We start from the raw sequence: 23,134 nt of genomic DNA, 5'->3' as shown, positions 1-23,134 counted from the left end.
CGCAGAGCCCGCCGCGCCCCTCCCGCCCTCCCCTGAGGGAGCCCAGGTGAGGAAAACGGGGAGGAAAGGCGGCAAGAAATAAAAAAGAAAAATAAAAAAAAAAGGCTTTGGAAGTTTATTATCTTTGATAAAATCTCAACTGAAAGGGGTGGACTCTGTGTTAACAGCTGCGGAAATGCACAAAAACCTATTATCCATGGGGGAAGTCAGGTGGGTTTGTGTTGTTTTTTTTTTTTTTTACTAGACATTAAATTAGAATTAGGTGGAATGATACAGAATGGAAGGTCCTACCCGAGAGCAAAGTCCAGTGAGAGTTTTGGTAAAGCAACGTTCTGATTAATTAGCTCAGAATGAATTCTAGTTAAGAAAAGCTTATTTTCCTATACAAAATTACAATACAGAGAACGCATACAATTACAATACAGGGGGGTTAACTGGTAGTAGCTATCAACTAGAACAGAAATTTCATAGTAAAAAACTTTATGGAAATTAAAATAAGTCAGTTTTCTTAAGCTGTAAAACTTGAGACAAACGCCAAGTTCTAGAAGAGACACTTTCAGATTCTTACCATAAAATCCATATTTAAAAAAATGAATTTGGTTAGGAAAATGAAGCAAGTTCTTTTAAAACAATTTCACATCCCAATGGGCATAAGTAAAAAGAACTCAACTGCGTGAGGCTGAGAGGTAGAGAGGTATCATTGTAATCACAATCGTCTATTGGTTCCAGGGTTTTTTCTGAGGTAATTAGCTGTGTGTCAAGTTGTATAAACAATAGTATTGGCAAAAGAGCAACATTGACAAATTACACTAATGACCTCTTTCCTCTCATCAATAGGTCCTAAAAACTTAATTAGACGCATCCGAATTAACACTTCCAGGGTCTCCAGCAGGTGAAGTGATTGATGAAGGGGTGGTAGCATCCTGCCAGCTGCCATTAGCCTGAAGGGAGAATAAATGTATCGTTTCATTAGATGTTTAAGCAACTATTTGCAGACAACAAACTATGCCTTTATATGTTTACACCTTACAAGCGACAGCGCTTTTGAAAGGAAATAACTACGTATAGGCTCTGGCAAAGCACAATCCACGAATATCCCATAAAACCTCTCCCCCCACCAAGATTTTACGTTACTCTTATTCCTAGTGCCGTCTCTTATGGCAAGAATTAACTGAAGGGCACAAATCTTCTGGTGAGCAAAGCCAAAAGTTTAAATCAAGTCTCTGGAAGGGAAAGGCTGGTGTATTAAACTACATCTTTTCCAGCTTTTTCCTATTCCCACATCAGACACATCGAGGGACTAAAAAGTCAACGCTTATTCACAGATTATTAACCAATCTCTGGCAGAATTTATGCTTCTAAGTAAATAAAACCTAAGTACATCTTACATCTATGCGCTGCGTCGTATACAAAGGATTCCCCACGATTGTGTCATATCTTCCCGTCTGGTGTATGACGTGATGTAAGGAATCCATCTAGAACAAGACCCCACACAACGAGAACAATAAGGATAAAAAGTCAAGTTAAAGAAACACAGCAGTATGTGCTATGTATGTACTGAGCCAAAAATTCTTTAAACAAGGGGCAGGTTTCCTCACAAGAAGACAAGTTCTCTTCGCAGCTTCTTGCTATTAACTGAGCTATCCATAGCTGTTTCATTATCAGGCAGAATCAGCCTATCACCTACAGCTTTTCTAAGAGAGGAGCAACCACCTACAGCTTTTCTAACAGAGGAACAATCACCTACAGCTTTCCTAAGAGAGGAGCAATCACCTACAGCTTTTCTAAGAGAGGAGCAACCACCTACAGCTTTTCTAAGAGAGGAGCAACCACCTACAGCTTTTCTAAGAGAGGAACAATCACCTACAGCTTTTCTAACAGAGGAACAATCACCTACAGCTTTCCTAAGAGAGGAGCAACCACCTACAGCTTTTCTAAGAGAGGAGCAACCACCTACAGCTTTTCTAAGAGAGGAGCAACCACCTACAGCTTTTCTAACAGAGGAACAATCACCTACAGCTTTTCTAAGAGAGGAGCAATCACCTACAGCTTTTCTAACAGAGGAACAATCACCTACAGCTTTCCTAAGAGAGGAGCAACCACCTACAGCTTTCCTAAGAGAGGAGCAACCACCTACAGCTTTTCTAAGAGAGGAGCAATCACCTACAGCTTTTCTAAGAGAGGAGCAACCACCTACAGCTTTTCTAAGAGAGGAGCAACCACCTACAGCTTTTCTAAGAGAGGAGCAACCACCTACAGCTTTTCTAAGAGAGGAGCAACCACCTACAGCTTTTCTAACAGAGGAACAATCACCTACAGCTTTCCTAAGAGAGGAACAATCACCTACAGCTTTCCTAAGAGAGGAACAATCACCTACAGCTTTCCTAAGAGAGGAACAATCACCTACAGCTTTTCTAAGAGAGGAGCAATCACCTACAGCTTTTCTAAGAGAGGAACAGCTTTTCTGCAGTTGATATGTTTAGAAATTCAGCAGAAATCTTAAAATGAGTTTGACAGTGCTGTTAACCACAAATCCTAAGCAAAGTTCTATTTATATGGAAAAAGACAGACTCTAAAAGGAGAAAACCCTGTTTCACTATTGTAAATTTAAAGGGATAGAAGAATAGCAGTAGGTTAATTTAGTTATCAGTTAGTTCTTTAAGAAAATACTCCAGTTCCAAGAGAAAATACACACTGAAGCAGGTTTGTTTCTTGACTCATTTGAGAAATTTGATTCTAGTTGTTTCTTGCATCCTAGCCAGTGCTGGCTACAGACAGAAAAATCCATCCCTATCTGGTATTAAGGTAAAAAAAAATTAGAAAAAATAAAACAAGATTGTCTAATTCAACCCTGCTGTTTGAAGCAGGGACAATTAGAGCAGGTTGGGTTTTGAATATCTCCAAGGTCAGAGACTCCACAACCTCCCTGGGCAACCACAGCGTATAAAGGACAGAGAAATGGGATTTTAACGTTTACCTCACTGCCCAAAGTATGGGGTTTTTTCTTCCATACTGACCTGCGACTGCACATTGGCTCCCACTGGGGAGCTCTGGTAGGAAGTCAATGACTGCAAGTTTATAAACGAATCTCCGGAATTTGTCATCTTAAAAGAGCCAGAGGAAGCTAGGAAAAAAACAAAACAAGAAAAGAACATTTCAATGAGAAATAAAACCCACCAAAAATGGTTCTTCAGTGAGTATTACATTATTTAAGTTTAAAAGAAAAAGAAATCCTACGACTGTTTCAAACACCAGTAGTCCGTGGTACTAATTGTCACAAGAAATAATTACAAGACTTTCAAGCAGATGGCCTCTTCACCGGCTCCCACTCACCTGAATTTGGTGTAGACGGAGAATTTGCCTGGTTGCCTTGAGCCACAACATTAGTTGCATCCACTGCTGTTTTTGCAGCATAAATATTGGCTTCTTCTTGGAACTTCCCCATGTTTTTTTTGTATCGAATTCTTTTGTTACCAAACCAGTTGGAAACCTGGAGACACATATCGCTGTTAGCATCTGATCAAATATTCTATTTTCCACTGTATTCGGAAGTTGCCAGCAAAGGAGACGTTTTAAACTAGGCTTCAAGCAGAAAATATCCACTCCTAAACCCTTCGGAATAACCTAAATCCTACTGAAAGTACCAGTAACTGAAGTCTGTTGCTAACTGTGGGGAAAAAAAAAACCCAAACCATTGTTCGAGGGAAAAAAAGTCGCTTAATTCCAGATAAAACACTTCATACCTGTGAAACCGTGATGCCACCTTTCTTTGCTAGCTCTTCTTTGGCCTCTTCACTGGGGTAAGGATTGCTCAGATGCGAATAAAAATATTCATTCAGTACTTCCGTTGCCTGTTTGCTGAAGTTACGTCGTTTACGCCTATAAAAATATGAGTAATTCCTATTTAAATGGTGTTACAGAGTAGACCGGACGGAGTACACTGTTGGCTTTTTTCCCTCTAAAATACATTTAGTTTGAAGCAGAATGTAAGAATTAAGTGGAATTAAATCGATGCTGATGTCAAAGTACACCCTGGCAAGCAAAATGGGTGGCGAATTCTTCACATTTAAACTGAATCAACACCAGGAATGACAGACTCGAGATTTCTTATGCAATCGCTGTGTTTTCTCGTACCTGGCGTCAAGAAAGCGGGAACGCAGGATCATTACTGCCTCGCACGTGCTCTGCTTCAGCTGCATCTGGATGGTGCTGAATTTGCCGTGGATTATGTTCACCATGCGCTCGATTTCTTTTGGCGAAATTGGTCTGGTTCTACTCTGTTCCCTAAGCAGGTTCATGACGTGGGTGGTGAACTCACTGCAGGCCTGAAAACACACACAGTTGTATCGACAAACCATAAAATACCCCAGAATTCGTTTCCCCAACATGAATATATATCCAAAAAAACTTTAGAGGAGTTTCCATGTTTCAGCTTTACTCTATTTACTCTTAAAAAACGGCAACAAAGATAAACAAGACATTTATTATCTTTAGTTTGATGTCCAGTCCCTCTATCTTCGCCTTACTTCCGTAACACTGAGATAAGTTTTCAACTGAATTTGATACCCTCGCGTTCACCTGAATTCATTATACTTCCTGTTCTGTTCTTAAAACCAACACCAAAGGAAAAAACGGTTATTTTTAATTGAGATGATAAAAACTCTTCCATGCAGAAAGATCACCTGTTCATATTTCTCTAGCTCAGAGTGGTATATCTGTCGGATCTGTGACAGCTTGGCCCTGTAGTCAGAGTGTTCAATGCTATTGTCATTTGGACAGCCACCTGATGTTGCTGCTACAGCCATCGGTCCTCCTCTTCCTCTTTTCTCGGGCCCGGAGACACCCTCTGCCAGCAACATGTTATCTAGTCTCATTAGTTGAGCATCTGGGGGATCTTCTTCCTGAATACCACGAATACTTAACACTAGATAAATATAAAGAGGGAATCAACAGATTATTTCTGAAACAGGAAAAAGCATCCACTTCAATTCTGGCAAAGCATTTAAACGCCCTTCAGAGGTTTCCGCAGGTCTTGAGCTCAAGAAAAAAAAAAGGGAGCGTTTAACGAAGCCACGAGGCAACACATCAAAACAAACAGGACACCGTTCAGATCGAGAAGCACCAAAACAGGAGGGAAGTTTTCAAATGCAGGGAGGTGGTAAGACTCCTCGGGGTCGTACTAGTTTATACGACAATAGAAAGTATTTTAGCAGTCTGTAAAAATCAGAAGGAGGTTCTTAGAGAGCAGATGCCCCCGTATCAGCCTGCTGCCTGGCTCCTCGCGCCGTCCTCCACAGCGCTCAGCACCAGCTCGTGCAGACAGACCACGGCGGACGGACAAAAGGCCTGAGCCACTGGGACGGAAACAAGCACCACACTAGTGCAAGATCCCAGGGGAATCTGTACCCAAGGCCTGAGTCTGATCTTGTCTGCTTTACATACCCAGGATACCACTGTGCTCCGCAGCAGCAGGCTACAAACTGAAGTCTTAACGGTGCTGAATTTTAAAATCCATTCAAATCTATTTAAAATCTATCAAAATGTGAAACAACGTGAAAAAACACACCAGCAGCCGGTTTCCTTAAGCTTATGTTCAACAAACCCAGACTGCAGCAGTCTGCGTGCTCAAATTATTCAAGTTTGATTCCAAGCAAATTTATTTTAAAAACTTAATTTCCCAAATCTTTTGACAATTTATTATGAACTTCCTTTTTTAAAAAGCATAAGAACTCACAAGATACTGAGTCAGTACAAAAAATGCCAACAGCTTTTTGGCTTTTAATTTGATTTTAATTGCTTAGACAATTTTTGTTGGATGAACAGTTGGTCTTAACCTTATGAAGCTACAAAATTCAAATGACCTTTTCCAAATTGTCCTTGGCAGGTTAACGGGATATTATGTTCCCTACCAAAGATAAACACTTAAGATCTCTTATGCAATAATTCTAGTGTGAGGGCAGGAGAACAATGAATATGTAGAAACATCAAACATAAGCATTTGTAATCATTTTCAGCATTTTGTAGGCAAAAGAATAGCTCATCTAAAAAAAACCCAATAATGATTTTGAACACACAAACAGCATAAACTTACAATCACATTGCTCAACTTAATATTTTGCAGGCTATACAGAAATTACAACACAATTCTGATGAGAGTGCTCTGGAGTGGCTGCAGGCCCGACCTCACACTGCCACAGGAATCCAGGCCTCCTCCAGAACATCCCCAGCCTTTTTGCAAGCGGAAGAAGGTGAGTAACGTAGCACACGGGAAACTGCTCAACTCAAGCTAAGACAGCAATGAGGGAAGTGTTGACTATTTTGAAAGTTAGTGGCTTTTCTAACTCATTATGGAATTAAAATTAATACGTTTTTAAAGAAATAGCATCTACTGCATGCACCCTTTACTGAGCCAACGTTACAAGAAATGAAACAAACAGAAAAAAGGGGGTTTTTTTATTTGTTGTTTTTTTGTTTTTAAAAAGCGCCAGTTCTTTCTTCCAGAAGACCCAGCAGAGAGCTTGCGAGCGGCCATTTGCTGCCTGGTCTTTTTGAGAAAACTCACATTAAACTACTCGGACTGGCAAGCGTAAATTCAGTGGAACAGATATTTTGGTGTCACCTTCTTATCTGAATGTGCTTCTGCCAAACGTCTTTTTATGCACATTATGATGCATATCAGAGCACCTCATGTTGAAGTCAAGCTCCCAGCTGCAGCTTAATTTTATGTCACTTGTCTAATTATGGTAATTAGACATTAGTTATCATCAATTACACATAAGCTCATCTTGAGTTGACTGCTGCAAAGCATGTAGAAAGCACCTTCCCAGCCTCGAGGGAAGACTCTGGTTGGCTGGCTCGAGTAAGTCACGGGAAACTAGAAAGGAGTTCACCATCATCAACGTATCGTAAACCACATTCCCAGCCTAGCAGTTCAAACTTTTATTTCATGAACTCCCACACAGGTGAGCGGACCTAAGGATCGATGAGAGCAAGAAGCTCGATCTGTTCGACCCGCTCCATCAGGCTGATTTTAAACTTCTTTGCATCTTAATACATGTAGAACGCAAGTTCTACAGAAATCAGTGCCACAGGTATTATCTTTAAATTAAAGCCATCATCTCCTGGAATGGATATTTTTTGCTTGAACTTTATTTTTACTCCTAGTATCTTCACCTAATGATAATAATAAGTTACATCAGATTCACTCAAAACTACCCATTCAGTGAATTCATAACTCCGTTTGCTGCAAGCAGCAGCCAGTTCCGATTTCCACGGAGAAGAGCTGCAGTTGCTCATCTACAACCTTGCAGAGCAGCTGATCTCAAAAGATGGCCCAACAGGCGAGCAAAACCATCACAGCTACAGGAACCCTGCGCTCGCGCCAGCCTCTGTGAGTCTCTTCCGACGGGCTGGTAAAAACAATTCCAGAAGCACTAAGAGTTTTGTCAGGGTAGCTGCATCTGCCCTGCGAGCTCTCGGCACGCTCTGAGGGTCAGGCGTCAGCCATTTCTGCCAAAATTACACCCGCAGGAGTTTGCAGTCTGGGGGGCTTCTGGAAGAACTAGATTTCATTAAACAACAAGGATTCCACAGGGGAAAAAAAGTTACCACAACAAAAAAAGCCTCTCGGTCAACACCGACTTCTTACACGCACCCGTCCTTACACGCTGCTTATCACCTACTGGCTCACGGTACTCCGAGGAGGACGCTCCTCTGGAAAGCTTCCCCCTCTCAGTAGCCTTTTGGCCACCAAATTTTGGAAGTTCCCACAATAGTTTAAGAACATATCACAACTCCATTAATACTCAAGGCTCTGAGAGAAGAGGCTGAGAGACTGGAGTTACGGCAGAGTCAGTGTTTTAAGCATGATTTAGAAAGTCCTTGCGAACCGGTAAAATCCTTCACACTTCAATCCTTCATAATCCATCACTTTTATGGATGTTTAAGAAAAACCCCCCACTGAAGAGTCACTCCCGTCAGCTGTGCTAATATAATATTGTGCATTCTCTGGCACATCACCTACCAGATATTCATCAAATATGTAAAATAATTACACTAAGCAAAATGAAATTCCCATCATTTCTAATTAATCTTTAATTAAAATACATCACAACCTAAGGTGCTGAAGCCTCACTCAGTATGCAAATGCAATCATTACAATATATTTACATCTCATTAATTAAAGATTAGCAGTTCTGTAATGAACTGTACAAGATCACTGGTACCAAAATAAGTGATGCACACTTTGCTTAGACTTGCTTTCCTTCCCAGATTTTCCTTCGTAGAGCAAGTAACACACGACACCACTGACAGAGGGAGAACAGCACGATAAATGTGTCTCTTGGGTCCGGAATACACAAAATGAGAACCAAAACCTGCTGTATTAGGCCCAGAAATGAACAGCCCATACTGTGTAATGTATAAAATACCTGTGGAGAGTAGAAGTAGGTGCTTGGGGGGTGGACCTGCACCCCTTCTCATCCACATCTCAGTTTTTCCCAGATGATCCTGTCCCCTATGTTACATGGGCAAATATTTATCCTAGAACTCCCGCTAAATACCGACTCCTGATGTTTTAGTCAGACAGAAGTCTGACTGGATTTGGCAGTCCCCAAATCCCACTGTTGGGTGAGAAGGCAGGAGTCTATTTTTTTAATAGCAGGTCACGTAAACCAATCACAAACCCCTTCTGAACACTACCCAAATACCCCACGCACCCCTCGTGTAGTACCAAGCAGATTCTGCACCCCCATTTCTCCGTGGGGACAGCAGCCCCCCGAGCACCCCACTCCAGAGCCCCACACCGCCACTGGCTCAGCCGGTCTCAAAGCACCGTCACCGGAGAGCACGATCTCCAGATCCGAGATGGTTTTGCACATTCGGGGAGCGAATGGAAACAGAAGACAAAAGCCCTCGGGGCTCCGAGCGCTGAGGAACACGACTCGGCTACATAAGAATGTCAACAAACTCCCCAACAAAGAGGAAGCGTGTTCTTCGCCACGCCGCTTGCCAAGTTTTATAACCGAATGAAAAGGTGCCCATTGAATTAACCCAGCCGAGTGCCAGCACATTTGAGGAAGGACAGAGGCTCGCAGCTAGCAACGCCACGAAAACAATCAGAAATGGTACTTCGTGTTACAAAGCTGCAACAAACACGTTCCCTACCCCAGGCCAGAAATGCAGAATCAGAGTCCCACTGTGCAGCGCGTTCCACAGAAGTGCTGTAGAAATACACTTTCCCTGCCCCAAGGGGCCTGGAGCCCATCACAGACAAGCATCTTCCTAGCTCGGTATAATCAGCCGAGAAGAAAAACTCGGAAATTTAATATTCAGCACCAAAAGCGTGCATTTTTAACGTGACAGATGTTTCATTCTGATTTTAAGATAGAATCATGCCATGTTTGAGTCGGATCTGAAGTGTAACCCAACCAGCACAACCCTTATCTGCTGCATACATGAAAAATGCTCCAAATGCTTCCGAGGGTTCTCAAAAAGCCCTAAGTAGGCTTTCCTGGATTAGATGCCTCTTCAAACAGCAACATATGCTCCAGGCAGGTATTTAAGACTTGAAAATAAAATATCTGGTTTTCCCATAACCGGTTTAAAATAAATTAAAAAAAACCCCACCTTTTTTGGGAGGGGGGCGGAACCCAGGGCTTAAACAAAATATTAAATGTGGCCAAATCTATTTAAACTACAGAATCATTTTGTCATTTCTTTTTAATTGATAAACACTAGTGGGGAGAATTTCTCGGCACCCTTCAGCTGGCTGCCCGTTGCAAAGCGCACGGCTTATCCTGAGCTATTGTGAATGATACTGGCGCTCCAACAAAGAACGAAAGAAAGATGGGGGGGGAGGAACATGTTTGAAACTGATTTCCGAGCTAGAAAAAGAAGCTTGTGTGCCTGGGTCACAAAGAAAGCCCAAAACCTTGTGCTACAGTATGTCCAGGCTTTTGTTTGCTTGAAGCCATAACATCTGCTCCCCATAATTTAAATAAGGAATAGACAGACCATCAGACATTCAAAAACCTATGAGACCAAAACAAATCCAGCATAACGCCATGCCAGGGTCTGTTCCTGCAAGTGTATTTAGCTCCGAGAAGTCACAGTTTCAATCAATAAAAGGCAGAAGGCAGCTTTCGGTGTAGAAAAACAGACGAAAGACCCTCTTTAAGGACAGCAATCCTCCAAGGACAGACAGACAGACATAAAAACACACCCAGACAGCACTTACTACCACAACATTTTTCTTCAGGAGCAAAGTGCTCTCACGAGAAGGCAGTATATGCAACCAAACTCTCCTGAAATGAACATGTAATGTCTGCCTCCAAGCTGCCTCCCGTGACAAGGGCACCGTGGAGGACGGACCTCTCCGGTCCCTCATTTGGCAGCACAGTGAGGAGCACTGCAAGGTTCCATGTTTTAGAAAAAAAAAAAAAATACTACAAAGGTAGGTTTACGATGTTAAACGTTAATATAGCTGTAAGTTAAAAAAAAAAAACACAAACACACCACCATTTTAGTTACATATAATGAAAGTAGTTATTCTCTAAAAAAACCCCATCAAAATTCACTAGAGTTTATAGAAATTAGATATTCAAACAACACTGCTTAAGCGTCCATGTATGAGCACATACTGGGTAATTCAAAATGGAAATCCCAGTGCTTCTGCTCCTCAAAAAAAGCTGCGTGAGCACCAACTCCATTTCCTGCTACTTCTGGGTTTCCCAGTACCGCCACCGTTCTGCCTTACTGTCTCTTTTTCTCCATAATACAGTTATTTGTCAACTTTGAACTCTTACTACCACCACAATTTGGGTACTGATTCCTTAAAGGAAAAAAGAGCATAACAGCAGGATTATTCAGGATTCTCTAGGTATCTAGAGACATCACCCCCCCCCTATAGATTCTTTACACACACACAACCACAACACTCCTTCAAATAAGCAGCAGTTTTCGCCAAACCTGCACGCAGACAGCATTGTAAAAAACACATCAAAGCAATTTCCAGCTTACAGAAGATGATCTTAAAGGTCTTTTCCATCCTAAATGATTCTGTGATTAAGCAAAAAAACCGAAAATAGCTTTAAGTTGTAGAGTCTATCAGGGAAAATAGGGGCCACGTTAAAGGAGAGCCAAGCTGATGAGTGACTGGGGGGGGTTTGGGGAAGCTGAGGCCAGAAAAGACACCAACGCACCTGTTTTCTCCTTGATCTCACACAGCACGCTGAAAAGAGCAGGCTTCATTCTGTGGCAGTTCAAGGCATGTTTTCTGAAACGGAAGAAGGAAGAATGAGTGAACGCCACCAGGAGAGGCGGCGAAAGACGCCAAGACCTACCGAGATCTTGGATCGCGCTTCAGTAATCGCAGGTTAGCGCATAAGATTAAGACAGAAATGTGCAGATTCTGATGATATATTTCATTTAAGTGCCACGCTCTGCCATCACTAGGAGCAAACGGTTGTAAAAATATGCAGGCCTTAAAACTGAAAATTCTGCCTCGCTTATAGGAACCGTGAGCACCTTCGGTTCTACCAAAAGCCTATTTTATACGTGGGGATAAAAAGTTCCTTTTTGAGTTAGTACGCTTCTATAAAATCTAATCATGGAATCCCTCCAAAACTTAGAAAAAAACCAGTTGTTTTGGAGCACATAGATCCTGAACAGTGGGAACAACATGGAATCCAAGTGCCCCTCCCTGACTCACCCAGCTCACATGAGTGGCCATGGATCGAAGGAAAAGCACATTGTATTTAACAGCATTTTAGAACAAGTTTTACCACACATCCTAATTTTGCCTTTTTGAAGCTCTTCTGGTGTTTGCTGCTTCGTTTTCCCCCTTCTCTCCAGGAAGAGACAATGTTAATTACACCATTAACACAGAATCCATCCTAATGTCTAATCAAAACAGAGAATTACACCTTTTTCTGAGTTGAAAACACATCCGAAGGGTGGTGAGCACCGCGGGAGCCGAGGTTTCGCCGGCGGGCGGGCGGTGTTTCACCCAACCGCCGCCGATTTTCAGGGGCAGGCAGCAGTCAGGTGCTGAACTTCCACTGACTTCCAGTGGAAAGAAGGATCTAGCTGCAACACATGCCGCCAAGAAAGTCTCTTTTGCTGCTTGTGACCGCTTTTGTAATTCAGAAATAATATTTAAATCGCCGTGATAGCTGGGTTTCAACATGGTTTTTATATAAATACAAACTGGCCTTCCTCCTTGCACGCCAGGCACTTCTCCAGCTATTGGGAACGGCGCAAATACAGGTGCTCGGCTTCCTCCCAGCTACTGCTGAGCTGCCAGCGAATATCAGAACGCAAGCTTTTAACAAAAATCCCACAAGCTGAAGTCGATGGGCCACTCTCCTGCATGACATGGCCACAAGAAGTGTAAAACCCATTCGCCTACGGAGATGTTTGATAAGATCAAGCCCAAGACAAACAGCCTGAGAACAAAGGCAGCTGAGGAGACAGCCTAGTGCAGCCTATTGTCCTTGCCTGATGAGGGAAAAAACGGGGGGGAGAGAGGGAGAGAGAAAATGAATCCCAAGCCTTCAGACTATACTCTCCACCCGGGTCTGAAAAGCAGTGTTTAGGTACAGGGCAGTGAATACCAGACCCAGGGATAATTGCATAATTAACATGGCCATGAACTCTCGTGAAGAAGACTAAGGTATAACGTAACATGTTTAACAGCAGTGCTAAACTCATCCTTGGCAGATTAATTTCCTTTCAATGAAACTTTCACCCAAGTTTTCAACTTAGATTTTAAAAATTCTCGTTGCCTGCACCGAAAGAACCCTCCACGTTCACTCAGCATTAAAATAATACACGAAAACCACAGCAACATGCAATTTTTAATACAAAAGAATAAAAGAAATCCCCAAATACAGCACTCAACGCTGTGTTCCTGAGGTGCGAGACGTCCCGGCCCCCCCATCCACGTCCCCATATCACCTGTGCGATGGGTTTAACCAGGCCTGAGTTTTACTTCCTCAGCAGCACGCCCTCTTAGGGAGGTCTAAGAAAACCCCACAAACTTCTTGTCCAGAAAACAAAAGCCTCTTTTATGCATAAATACGTGAAAATACACCAAAAGTGCTTTTAAAATGTGGGGGCCTTCAAAGCCTGCTGTGCTCCAGCTGGAGTCTGACGGCGTTTCTCAGACAATGTTAAAATAATTTAAACAATGGTCAGGCCATTTTTCAAAGCCCATTCCTCAACTCTTACTTGAAACTAAAGTTCCCGCCAAATTTATCCTGCTCGAGATTATCTTAAATAGGACGTTGTGAGAGAAAACTGCAGGCCTAATGCCACAGAGCCAAATCCACGCCTACAGAATCCCTCGGAGCTGCGGGCGGTTTCTGCAATACAGCGCCCGGTAGGAAAGAAAAACTGAAGTTTTGGGGAAGGAGCAACAGTCCTACACGTGGCCCACAGCGCGCACGGACTTCACTGCCCTCCAGGCTGCAGCTCAGTTACCTGAAAGAGTCGACTTTAAACCCAAATTATGACATTCTTAGAATGCCCAGTTTCTCCTCATATTCATAGAATCCGCTCAACCGTCAGGAATCCGGTACCTGGCCCCAGGAACGCCGCCGCCTCGGTGCGCCGCTCGCTGTCAGCGCGCGATAGCAACAGGCGTACCCAAAACTGGCGAAACTTTAGGGCAGAGATTAAAAAAAAAAAACCCAACGCAGTTTTATCAGCACTGCCGCCATCGCCGCGATAGGGAAATCGGGGTGCGGGCAGGGAGGGGCGACCACACGCAACACCCTACCGAGGAGGGGGGAAAAAAAAAAAAAAAAAAGGCCAGAACCCCATTTTGTGGTTTTTTATAAACCCACTCCATAAATCTGCACCTTCTTCCCAACCGCCTCGTGGCGGGGGCTGCCCACCTGGCGCACGCCAAGGGAGCGAAGCGTGTAATTACGTGTAATTACACCGCGCCAATCAGGGCCGGACGCAGCTCGGGGGCAAAAAACGCACCAGAAGATGCTGAATTGGGTTGATTTTGCCATGTAATTATTTACATCCCACCGAAGTCAACAGGCCAGGGAAAGCCCGAATGTCATTTTTTTTGCTGTTAAATGTGATTAGAAACTTCTTGATGGCGGCAAAAACCCCTCAGAGCCCCTCGCACCCGCGCCTGGGGGTGCCCCGAGAACCCCCCAGCTCGTCTCGCTTCCCCTCCCGAGCAAACTCGGGCCCTCAGCGGAAACCGCCGCTCCGGTTTGCCCGTTCCCGGTGACATCGGGCAGGATAATCCCGTTTCCACCGGGGATGACGGCTGCAATTTCAGTGTGTTGACATCACCCGGGCGGCGAGAAGGACAGAGAGTCGGGAAATTAATGACGAGGAACCGGGGGGGACCCTCCCGGTGCGGGAGGCCGGTACTGAGGGGAAGACACGGAAACACCGGGGACCGGACGGGGAACTTTCCGCCTCCGGAGGGCGATTTCCCACCGAAACACCCCGTTTCCTCGCCGGACGCTCCGCCTCCCCCCGCCACGGCCCCGGGAACGACCGTGTGCGTGTGTGTGTGTGTGTCCCGCCGCGCCGAGCTGAGTCACGGCGCCGAGCTGCGCGGGAAGGCGGCCGGTACCGAGCAGCCCCGCCGCGCCGAGCCCCCTCCCCGCCCGGCGGCCGGGCCCGCCGGTACCTGGCCTGGGCCTCGTCCAGGCTCTGGTCGGTGATGGCCATGATCTGCTGCAGGACGTCGCCCGTGTCGTGGTGCGCGGGCGGTGGCGGCCCCGGTGCGGGCGCGGCGGCCGGATCCCCGGCGGTGGGCGGAGGGGGCGGCGGGATTCCACCGGGTAGGGTCACCCCGGCGCCGTGCGCCGCCGCCAGCAGCCGCGACGGGTCCTCCATGGCGGGGGGCGGCGGGGCCGGTCCGCCGCGGACGGGCAGCGCCGCGGCCCCAGCGGTTCCCACACAACAGGGCCCAGCGCCCGCAGCCCCCCCCCGCCGCCGCCGCCGCCGCCGCCGGTCCCGGCCCGCCCCGCCCCGCACGCCGCGACGTGCCCCGCCCCCCGAAGGGCCCGCCCACACGCGCTGGGGGCGGGGCCGCCGGGAGCCTCGCGCTGGGTCCTAGCGCCGCCCGCCCCGGGTCCCAACGCCGCCCGCCCGGGGTCTTAGTGCCGCCGCCGCCGCCTCCCGGTTGCTGCCCCGCGGTTCGCCGGGCACAACCGGCGGCCCCGTTCGCTCCGATTATCGCCGGCGGTTCCCAAGGAACCGACCGGATCAAATCCGCGCCATAACATTTCATCGGCCATTTCATAAAACTATCTTCAGATGAGCTTTGGGGTTCCCCGCCTGGTTGACCTCTGTTTTGTCAAGGCAGACAATAAACAATCTGAACATGCAAATACGCATTTAAATCGGTGCAAAGATTCCGTTCTTCATCGTATGTACCTGATGTCAGGCCAAGCATCAAACGAACAAACACAATTTTTCATCTCGATTCTCTGCTTTTTATACTCAAAGAGCGCAGAATTATTCAGATTGGTGCTAAGGGGGTTTCATTAGTAAGAAACAACTGAAGGAAGAATGAGACTGTATCTTTTTTCTTCGTTGCTAAAACTGTTCGCGTTTATGAGCAACCTGAGGAAACTGTCACCTCTAAAGCGATTTATTCTGCCCAGCTACGGACCTGAAACACCACCACCACGAGTGCCAAGCGGTGCCAGAACGGCCTTCTGCCATCAGCGGGCAGCACGGGCGCCTGCCCGGGCTCAGCTCCTCTTCACTCACTGCTTTGTCACCTTGGAAAGATGCTTTAATGTCATCGTGGGTGGCTCTGAGCGTGCAGAGGCCTCAACAGCGAAGCTGCTGCGCGTCTCGCGTGTTTGCAGCTGAAAAACGTTTGTGGGTCCAAAGCGGAGCAGAAAAAGTTGCTTTTTCTAGAGGGTCACCCAGACAGCTTTGCAAGGAGTTTGGGTATATTCCTGAGCTGCTGCTTGAAAGTTACAGCGCTACAGCTAGACCTAGGGTTGCCTAGAAAAGTTAAAAAAGGAGAAAAACTCAAATTTAGATTCTGTATTTAAATGCTTCTGTGCAAGCACAGAGCTGCCAGCGTCAGTCATCATTCTCCACCTCTTTCAGCGTTTTGCAGTCCAGCAGCGTAACGTGCTTCCAGGATTTACGTGCTTTTACAGCTGCATTTCAAGTAGAAGCATCTTCCGCGCTCCTGATTGCTACCGCCCCAACGCTTGAACCGTCACCTCGTAGGCAAGGGTAATTTAACATTCAGTGCTGCAGTTTTAGTGCTGTTTAAAATAACAATATCAGTTCTGCAAATACGAAATGTTGCTTTTCTCCTCCAAAGCAGGTGGGTGACATTCATCTTCTGCTTCGGAACACAAAATCCGGGTTTGATCCCTCTCTCAGACGCCGGGTGGCCAGGGCTCGGTGTCAGCCGGGCCCGTCAGCTTCTCCGGCTGCTCAGCAAAATCTCTGTAAAGAAAATATTCCCTGCTAGACAACACGATGAATGATGAAAGTGCTGCAAACTGACCCGGAGCTTCCCCTCCAAGGGGGTTCCCAGCAGAGCGAGTGCAGCGTATTGGGCCGTTGCTGGGCTCTTACAAAGTTAAAACACCTTTTTTGTTTCTCTGCAGCAAACGCATTGACGCTTTTGCAAAAAAAAAGTTTACTAAAAGCAGCAATTATAGTAACGTGGGGGGGTCCTCGTGACTCTGGAAGACAGCAGGGCCCCTCGGGGGTCCCGGCGAAGCTTGGACAAGGGCCCCTCTCCAAATACAAAGCAAGGAAACCTCCTTCTCCACCCCATTTAGCTTCTCTCTCCCCTGTAACACCATGTACCTCTTAAACCCACTGACATTCCAGGCTCTGCTACAACCATAATCAGCGCAGAGTCACGGTCAGAAGTCTTAGCTTGGGGGGTAATTGTTGTGTTAAGAAAAAAAGACAAAATTTTGTTACATTAGAAAATGTCCAAGAAACTGGTGTTATCTGTGAACACAAACATGTAAGTACCGAGTTCCCAGAACTCCACTCGCCTCCATCCAGATCATGAAATATGGTTTCCAGGCAGAGCATTACTATTCTCTTAGTACTGGTGCATTTATTGATTGAACCGACCAAAGCTTTAAATCAGAGGGGAAAACAATAACCACAGTAACACTCTCAATCGACCCGATCTTGGTATATTTACCTTTTTTTTTTTTTTTTAATCATTGGGCAGCACTTGAAGCAGAAGCAGCATTAATGCCCAGAAACAGAACAGCTTCTTACTGTTTTATTTTTATGTATACATATATATTTGTGTGTGTGTGTGTGTGTGTGTGTATTTAGGGTTATCATGAAGCTTCGGTGCTAGAGCGACCCTGGCTTTCCAACTCCCTGCCTTTGGCTCTAGAGGGACAACACCTGCAGGGCCAAGCCACACATTTGCTCACGCTAATACTTTCCACCGTTACTACCACATTAGGGGATTGGCCAGCAAACTGCAGCTTATTTGTTAAAATTTCCAAACATGAGTAATTCAAACTGAGCTCTAACATTTATATATAAGGAAAACCAAGATCTATTCTGGTTCTGGACTTGTAGGTTTAGATGCTTTGCCTTTGAGGTAAGAAATCTTAGCTGAAACTCCTGTGGAATAATACAGAAAGCGTCCCAAGGAAGGGACAACTCTGGAAATGCATCAGAGCAGAAGCAGGGTGAGGACAGAGCCAGGAGAGACAGGGAAGAACACGACAGTGACAGAGGAACCAGAAACATTGCAAGTCCCAGGGTTGTGCCTTGGCTCCAAACAACCCCCACTCCTCCTGTGTTATCCTAGCTCCCCCCTAAGTGATAATGACAGTGGTATTTATCCTGCAGCTTTAGAGAGATTAGAGCACCTCAGGTCTTAGTGGAAAAGTTCTGCAGCATCCAGCAGTCTTCCCTTTATTCCAACGTAGCACCTCGATTTGGGTACATGCCTGGCTTTAGGAGCTAGAAGCTCCCCCTCAACCCAGCAATCCCCACTTTGGAACATCGATAACACAGACATGGCTTTTTCAGGCTTTATTTTAAGCAGGTTCTGGCATAAAAAGGCTGGGGCCAAATGCAATTCTGAGTAAGAGCCTTTAAGACCCCAAAGGCAGCAAAACCTGGCTCCCTGTGTTCACACGTGTCAGGTTTTCACAACGAGGGAACTAATTTTCCCATGTCACAGGACTGAATGTTTATGACCCTGTGGCTCGGGGAATGCTGACTGATGAGATACAGAGCAAGCACCACTGAAGAAACGCTGTATTTCTCAGCCTTTTGCTAAAATGATTAATAAACCATCTTTTCTCATTCACAGGCTGACTATAGGGGGAAAGGGAGCTGGATTAGAAGATGACAAGAAATTAAATTGTCTTGCAAAAGTTCTTGCTGATGCAGCCAAGGGAACGTGGAGAGCTGTCTCCAGCTCTCTGATAAATCGCCCTCTGCATTTCGATTGGAAATGGACTGGGGTATAATTAGCAAGTGAATTCTCTCCTGTCAGCACAAAAAAGGAGGGGGGTGAGGGGGAAGAGTTCATTTTAAAACTAAACCCAGGACTTCAGATGCCAACTGACAAGTTATAAACTGAGCCTGAAGCCCACAGAGCATAAATTCCCAGGGAGGTTCACCCCCACTGTAGGCTCTGCCTTAGCTCTAGGCATTTCCACAGCAAGAGCTACAGCTCAAACCGGTGTTGGTGTTATGATGGGATTAATTAACCACTAGACCCAGCATCGCTGCTTTTGCGGGGGAGGCAGCGGCACAGAAATGATGATCTCCCAGGCAAGAAGCCTGCCTGCTCCCCTGCTGTATTTCAGAGCTCATCGGGGCCAGACTTATTTGTCAGTGCCTCTGCCCATAAGATAATTAATTTGTAGGTACATGTGGGAAAATACCTGCGTGCTGTTCATCGGGGCAGAAGCACTTGCCTTGCTCTTGCATCTGCGACTACTGCTTGCTGTCAGTGTCCTGGCAGTTGGAGCATGTGAAATGGGTTTCTCAGATCAGTCGGAGGCTTTGCTCAGCCCCAAACTAACAGGGAAGCTGTGGGAAACAGGCTCCAAGGCCACGACTAACGTCACCAAACTCCTGGATTCGTGTACTGGTGAGAGCACGGGGGGCACAGCCCCTCCATGGAGCACTGAACGGTGCCAGTGAGAGCGTTAAAAAGTGCCACTGGGACAGCTGGCTGATGGGACAAGGGGCCACTGAGCGTCAGGCAGAGACCAGGAAAACGTGCAGGGAAAGAAAAGCTTGGCTTACATTGCCTCCCGGCGGAGGAAGGCTCCAGCACGCCGCCCCACAGCCACCCTCATCCCCGCAGCAGCTGCCGAGGTTTTCCTGCCAGTAAGGGGACTCGTGAGCTACTTCCAAGGAGAATCATCCACGCGCCATTTCCAAGCAGCACTCGCAGAGGTCTCCGTGGGCTCTGGAGAGCTGCATCCCATCGTGTGCGCAGCCGTACTGCTCCCGCCTTCTGCTTGGGGTTATTCCCGCAGCTCCAACCGCCAGTTGCTCACATATCCTTTGGCCGCCGCTGCGACGGCCTGAGGAACGTCAGGGTGCTGCCACGACGGATGAAACCACCGCACAGTCTGTGCCTCGGAGCACGCGCAGCACCGGGTGACACAGGTCACCATCGCTACCCCGAGGACACCCCACCCGTGCTCAGCTGGGACGCTCTGGCTTTGGCCTTCAGCTTTGTCAAGTGGCTCTTGGAGACCTTTTGGTTTCTGTCATTTCCAAACACTGATGGGTTTTACTTTGATTTGGGCTGTGAATGAAGTTGCTTGTTACAGCCAGATCAAACAAAGAGTAAAATAAAACTGATCAAGCACCAAAAGCTGCATTACACTCACAGCAGCCCCTGCCAGAAAACATCAAGATATAAAGATGCATCTTTGATCTCTATTTACAATAAAAAGTGTGATTTCCCTGACAGCCAGAGAAAAAATAAGAGCAGGCACCAGTTCAGTGAAGGTCCCCAAGGCACAGAGACAGCAAGAAGAGAAAAGCAGCAGTGCCAAAAGCATTTCTGTTTCCCTGCCACCATACACCCCAGCAGCAAATTAGCCATCGCTGTCTCCACAGCCCTCTGCTCTACCACGCTGCGTTACTCCTACCGAGACAAAAGTGGGTGCTAAGTGCTAAAAATCAGAGGTGGGTAGCACCAAAAAAATAATTTTGTGAAAAATGACTATAGCAGAACAAAATCCAGTGTGTGAGCTCCTCTTACTTCCTGGCTGGTGGCACCAAAATCTGGATGAGCCCATGATTATGAAACTTTGGAGGAAGATCTTGGGGCTTTCTCCCCGTGTAGTGCTCAGGACACTTTGCAGCTTTATTGGTATCTACAGGCAGATTTTAAAAAAAAAAAAAAAAAAAAAAATCTTTCTGGGAAGTCCTAGGCGCATTTTTTCCAGTTTGTATTCCTTGCTTTCGGTGAGCAAAGAAAAGCCTACAGAGTAAGGCTGAAAAGGGTCAACACAACTGAAGCAAATGCTCCTTTCCAGATGCAAGCCAAGCAGAAGCCAGGTGAACGCTCTGTCACCACTACAGGAGAGCCTGAGGTGAGATTTATTGGGAAATGAGCGCAAGCAACTGAAGGATAGTTTTATTTTCCCTGCTGGGAAATGCAGGCAAGTCAGATCCCCTCCTTACCTCTTCCTTCTGGCGCCCGCTCTGTTCTCTGGGACAGCCCCAGCGTAAGGACAAAACCTGGGCAAGACCAAGCTTGAAAAGAGAAACATCTTCCAGAAACTCCGCTTGAAGCTGGACTTGGGGCTGTAAGAGCTTTCGGATGAGATGGGACAAGGCTGCTTCTCCCTTCTGCTCACAGAAGTTACACTCCCACACCGTGTGGGAGCAGGGACTTGGGAAACCCAACCACTGCTGCTAAACATCGTGCCTTTTATAGAAAAGCTTTGCACAGAAATACCACGGGAACTCATTATTACACCACCAGCGTGACCTTTCTTACATTACCTTGGCTACATGCGTGCCAACCCGCTGCAGAGAGATATCGGGCTTCACTTCACAACTGCCCTGCTGGTGGCCTAAGCCAAGGAGAACTCACCCCATAAAAGCTTCCGGGTGCTCGCTGTCTCCTCACCGGCCTTCGGCTGGGGGAGCACAACGCAAACATAGGGGTGGGCCCTAAACTACCACCATCACGCAGACCAGGGCCCCGGGTGCCACACCACTCATCCTTGCACATGAAAAATAAGCTCTCAGCCTGGATATTCCACTCATGCCCGAGACAGAAAAGCATAACTGACTCCAAAAAGTTTAACTTTTGCATTGGCTGCACTTACAGTCTAGCAGAAACTTTGATTTTCGTTTTCCATGTCTCAGTAGGTCAGAGGGATGACAAACTGAAGTTTAAAAACAAAGAAAAACCATCACCAGCCTCCCCTTATTAATCTCACTTTCCCCCTTATTCTGTCTTTCCCCTTCCTGCAGGTTGGTTTTGCTGGATTCTTTTTCCTTCGATAAAATAAACCTTCGGAGTCCATCAGTCCCTACAGTATTAGTCTCCAGTTCTACCCTCCCCGAAGAACACACCAAAATCCATATTACTTTTGGCAGCAGCTTGCTTAAGGAATTCCAACCAGTCAGCAAGGCATGACCCTTCATTCCTGGAGCCATACGGCCGATCTTTGATCAAGTTGTGTGTTCTCCCTTGTCCCACATTTGATCCCTTTAAAATAGTTCCTAGGTGTCTCTTCCTTCCTCCCACCCAACACACAATAAGTCTAGAACAGTCTCACATGCCTCAAAAAAAAAAAAAAAAACAAAAAAACAACCCACCACAAAACCCCACACACACTAATTTCAGGGAGATTTCCTCCTAAAAATAAAAGCTTGATGAAATCAGCAATGACCCTTCAAAGGCAGTTTCATACTGTGATTTAAAAAAAAAAAAAAAAGCAGGGGGTCTTCTCAAACTGGAAAGAGGGATATTGCCACATTTAAACTGGACACACCATAGGTTATGGATCATGAATTTTAAAAAAGCAAGCTATCCCAAGAGCCTGGCAGCATCCAGCTCTGTATACAATATTAAAAGTTATATTTAAAGGCTTTGGAGCAGCTTTGGAAAACGAACATGTAATCAGGTAACACCACACCCTTTTCGGCAGCATCTTGTTTAGGCCACAGCAAGTGGAAAACACCGTGTGATGTGGTTCCTGCCTCCATGTAGTTAGACAAGGCTTTGTGTTTCCAAGTAAAACTAAAAGTAAAGTCATGTGGGATACTGCACGGCCTAAACCCCTCTTTTTTGTGACGCGTGTTCTATGTAACACCATTTATGTCTCCCCCTCTCCCATCTTCATCGCCGGGGAGGCTGTTAAATTCCCCCTCCTCTCTCTTCTGCCTCGTTGATTCACCGTTTCTTTTCAAATCTCACTGAAAACAGCACTTTCTGGGCTAGTTTTGATGACTCCTCATTTCCTGCTTTCTCCTCTGTTGCAGCCAGTTGGAAACAACCAGAAATCTGCAGGTCCCCAGTCACTTGGGAAGAGAAATCCCCTGAAGAATTCCAGGCGACCCACCTCCACCCCCAACGGGTGCCAGCCCTCACCCAGACAAGCTCCATTAAGGGTTTGGGACTTTTTTTTTTCTTCTTCTCCTTACACTAATCAGTTGCTATTCACCTTTGTGAAATCAGGCGTTTTGAAGCCCATAAGCTGCATTTGGACATTGTTACCATTATCCAGAGGCTGTTTTTATACGGAAAGTGTCGACAGCCTCCGGGGAGTGAGGATGTTCTGCCTGGCACAAACTGCTCAAGTCCTTGATACGCTTCCCATCAGTGTTGCATACGATGGTTTTGCAGTTAGTCTAAACTTAAATAAGTCATTTAAAACACTGAAAAAACCCTCAGACAATCCTCTCTATCCGGTGATCATAAAGCAGCCAGAGTTTGTTGTCAGTGACTTGACGTCTGCCTGGGGCGGGTACTTACATGGAAGCGCCTGTCTGAGCGGGACAGCTCTGCTGAGAGGCAGCTGGAGAAGCAGGGGCAGAGGGCTGAGGTCAGGCTGTTACCAGAGCCCTCCAGGAAGAACGTGGACAGCTTATTAAAGCCCCAATTGGGCCTGGAAGCCAATTGCAGTTCTTTTGGGAGCCA

General features: G+C 46.1%; 1 protein-coding gene across 2 annotated transcripts; it reads right to left on the bottom strand.

Moving 5' to 3' along the window:
• Positions 1-101: 101 nt before the first annotated feature.
• On the bottom strand, positions 102-14,989 carry PBX4 (PBX homeobox 4). 2 transcript variants are annotated; one of them, XM_074854731.1, is made up of 10 exons: positions 14,663-14,989; positions 11,202-11,275; positions 11,020-11,058; positions 4,683-4,924; positions 4,135-4,325; positions 3,744-3,879; positions 3,334-3,490; positions 3,018-3,124; positions 1,389-1,475; positions 102-941 (listed from the first exon to the last, which is right to left on the bottom strand). In XM_074854731.1, exons 1-10 carry the CDS (start codon positions 14,869-14,871, stop codon positions 849-851), a joined length of 1,335 nt encoding a protein of 444 aa, XP_074710832.1. In that variant the 5' UTR covers positions 14,872-14,989; the 3' UTR covers positions 102-848. The 2 variants fall into 2 exon arrangements, with proteins under 2 accessions (XP_074710832.1, XP_074710833.1); XM_074854732.1 differs by lacking the exon at positions 11,020-11,058 and having other exon boundaries at positions 14,663-14,988.
• Between the last annotated feature and the right edge of the window lie 8,145 nt (positions 14,990-23,134).

Source organism: Strix uralensis, chromosome 38 (assembly GCF_047716275.1).
Source record: "Strix uralensis isolate ZFMK-TIS-50842 chromosome 38, bStrUra1, whole genome shotgun sequence".
In the NCBI taxonomy this organism is placed as follows: Eukaryota; Metazoa; Chordata; class Aves; order Strigiformes; family Strigidae; genus Strix; species Strix uralensis.
This window is presented reverse-complemented; position numbering and strand designations above follow the sequence as displayed.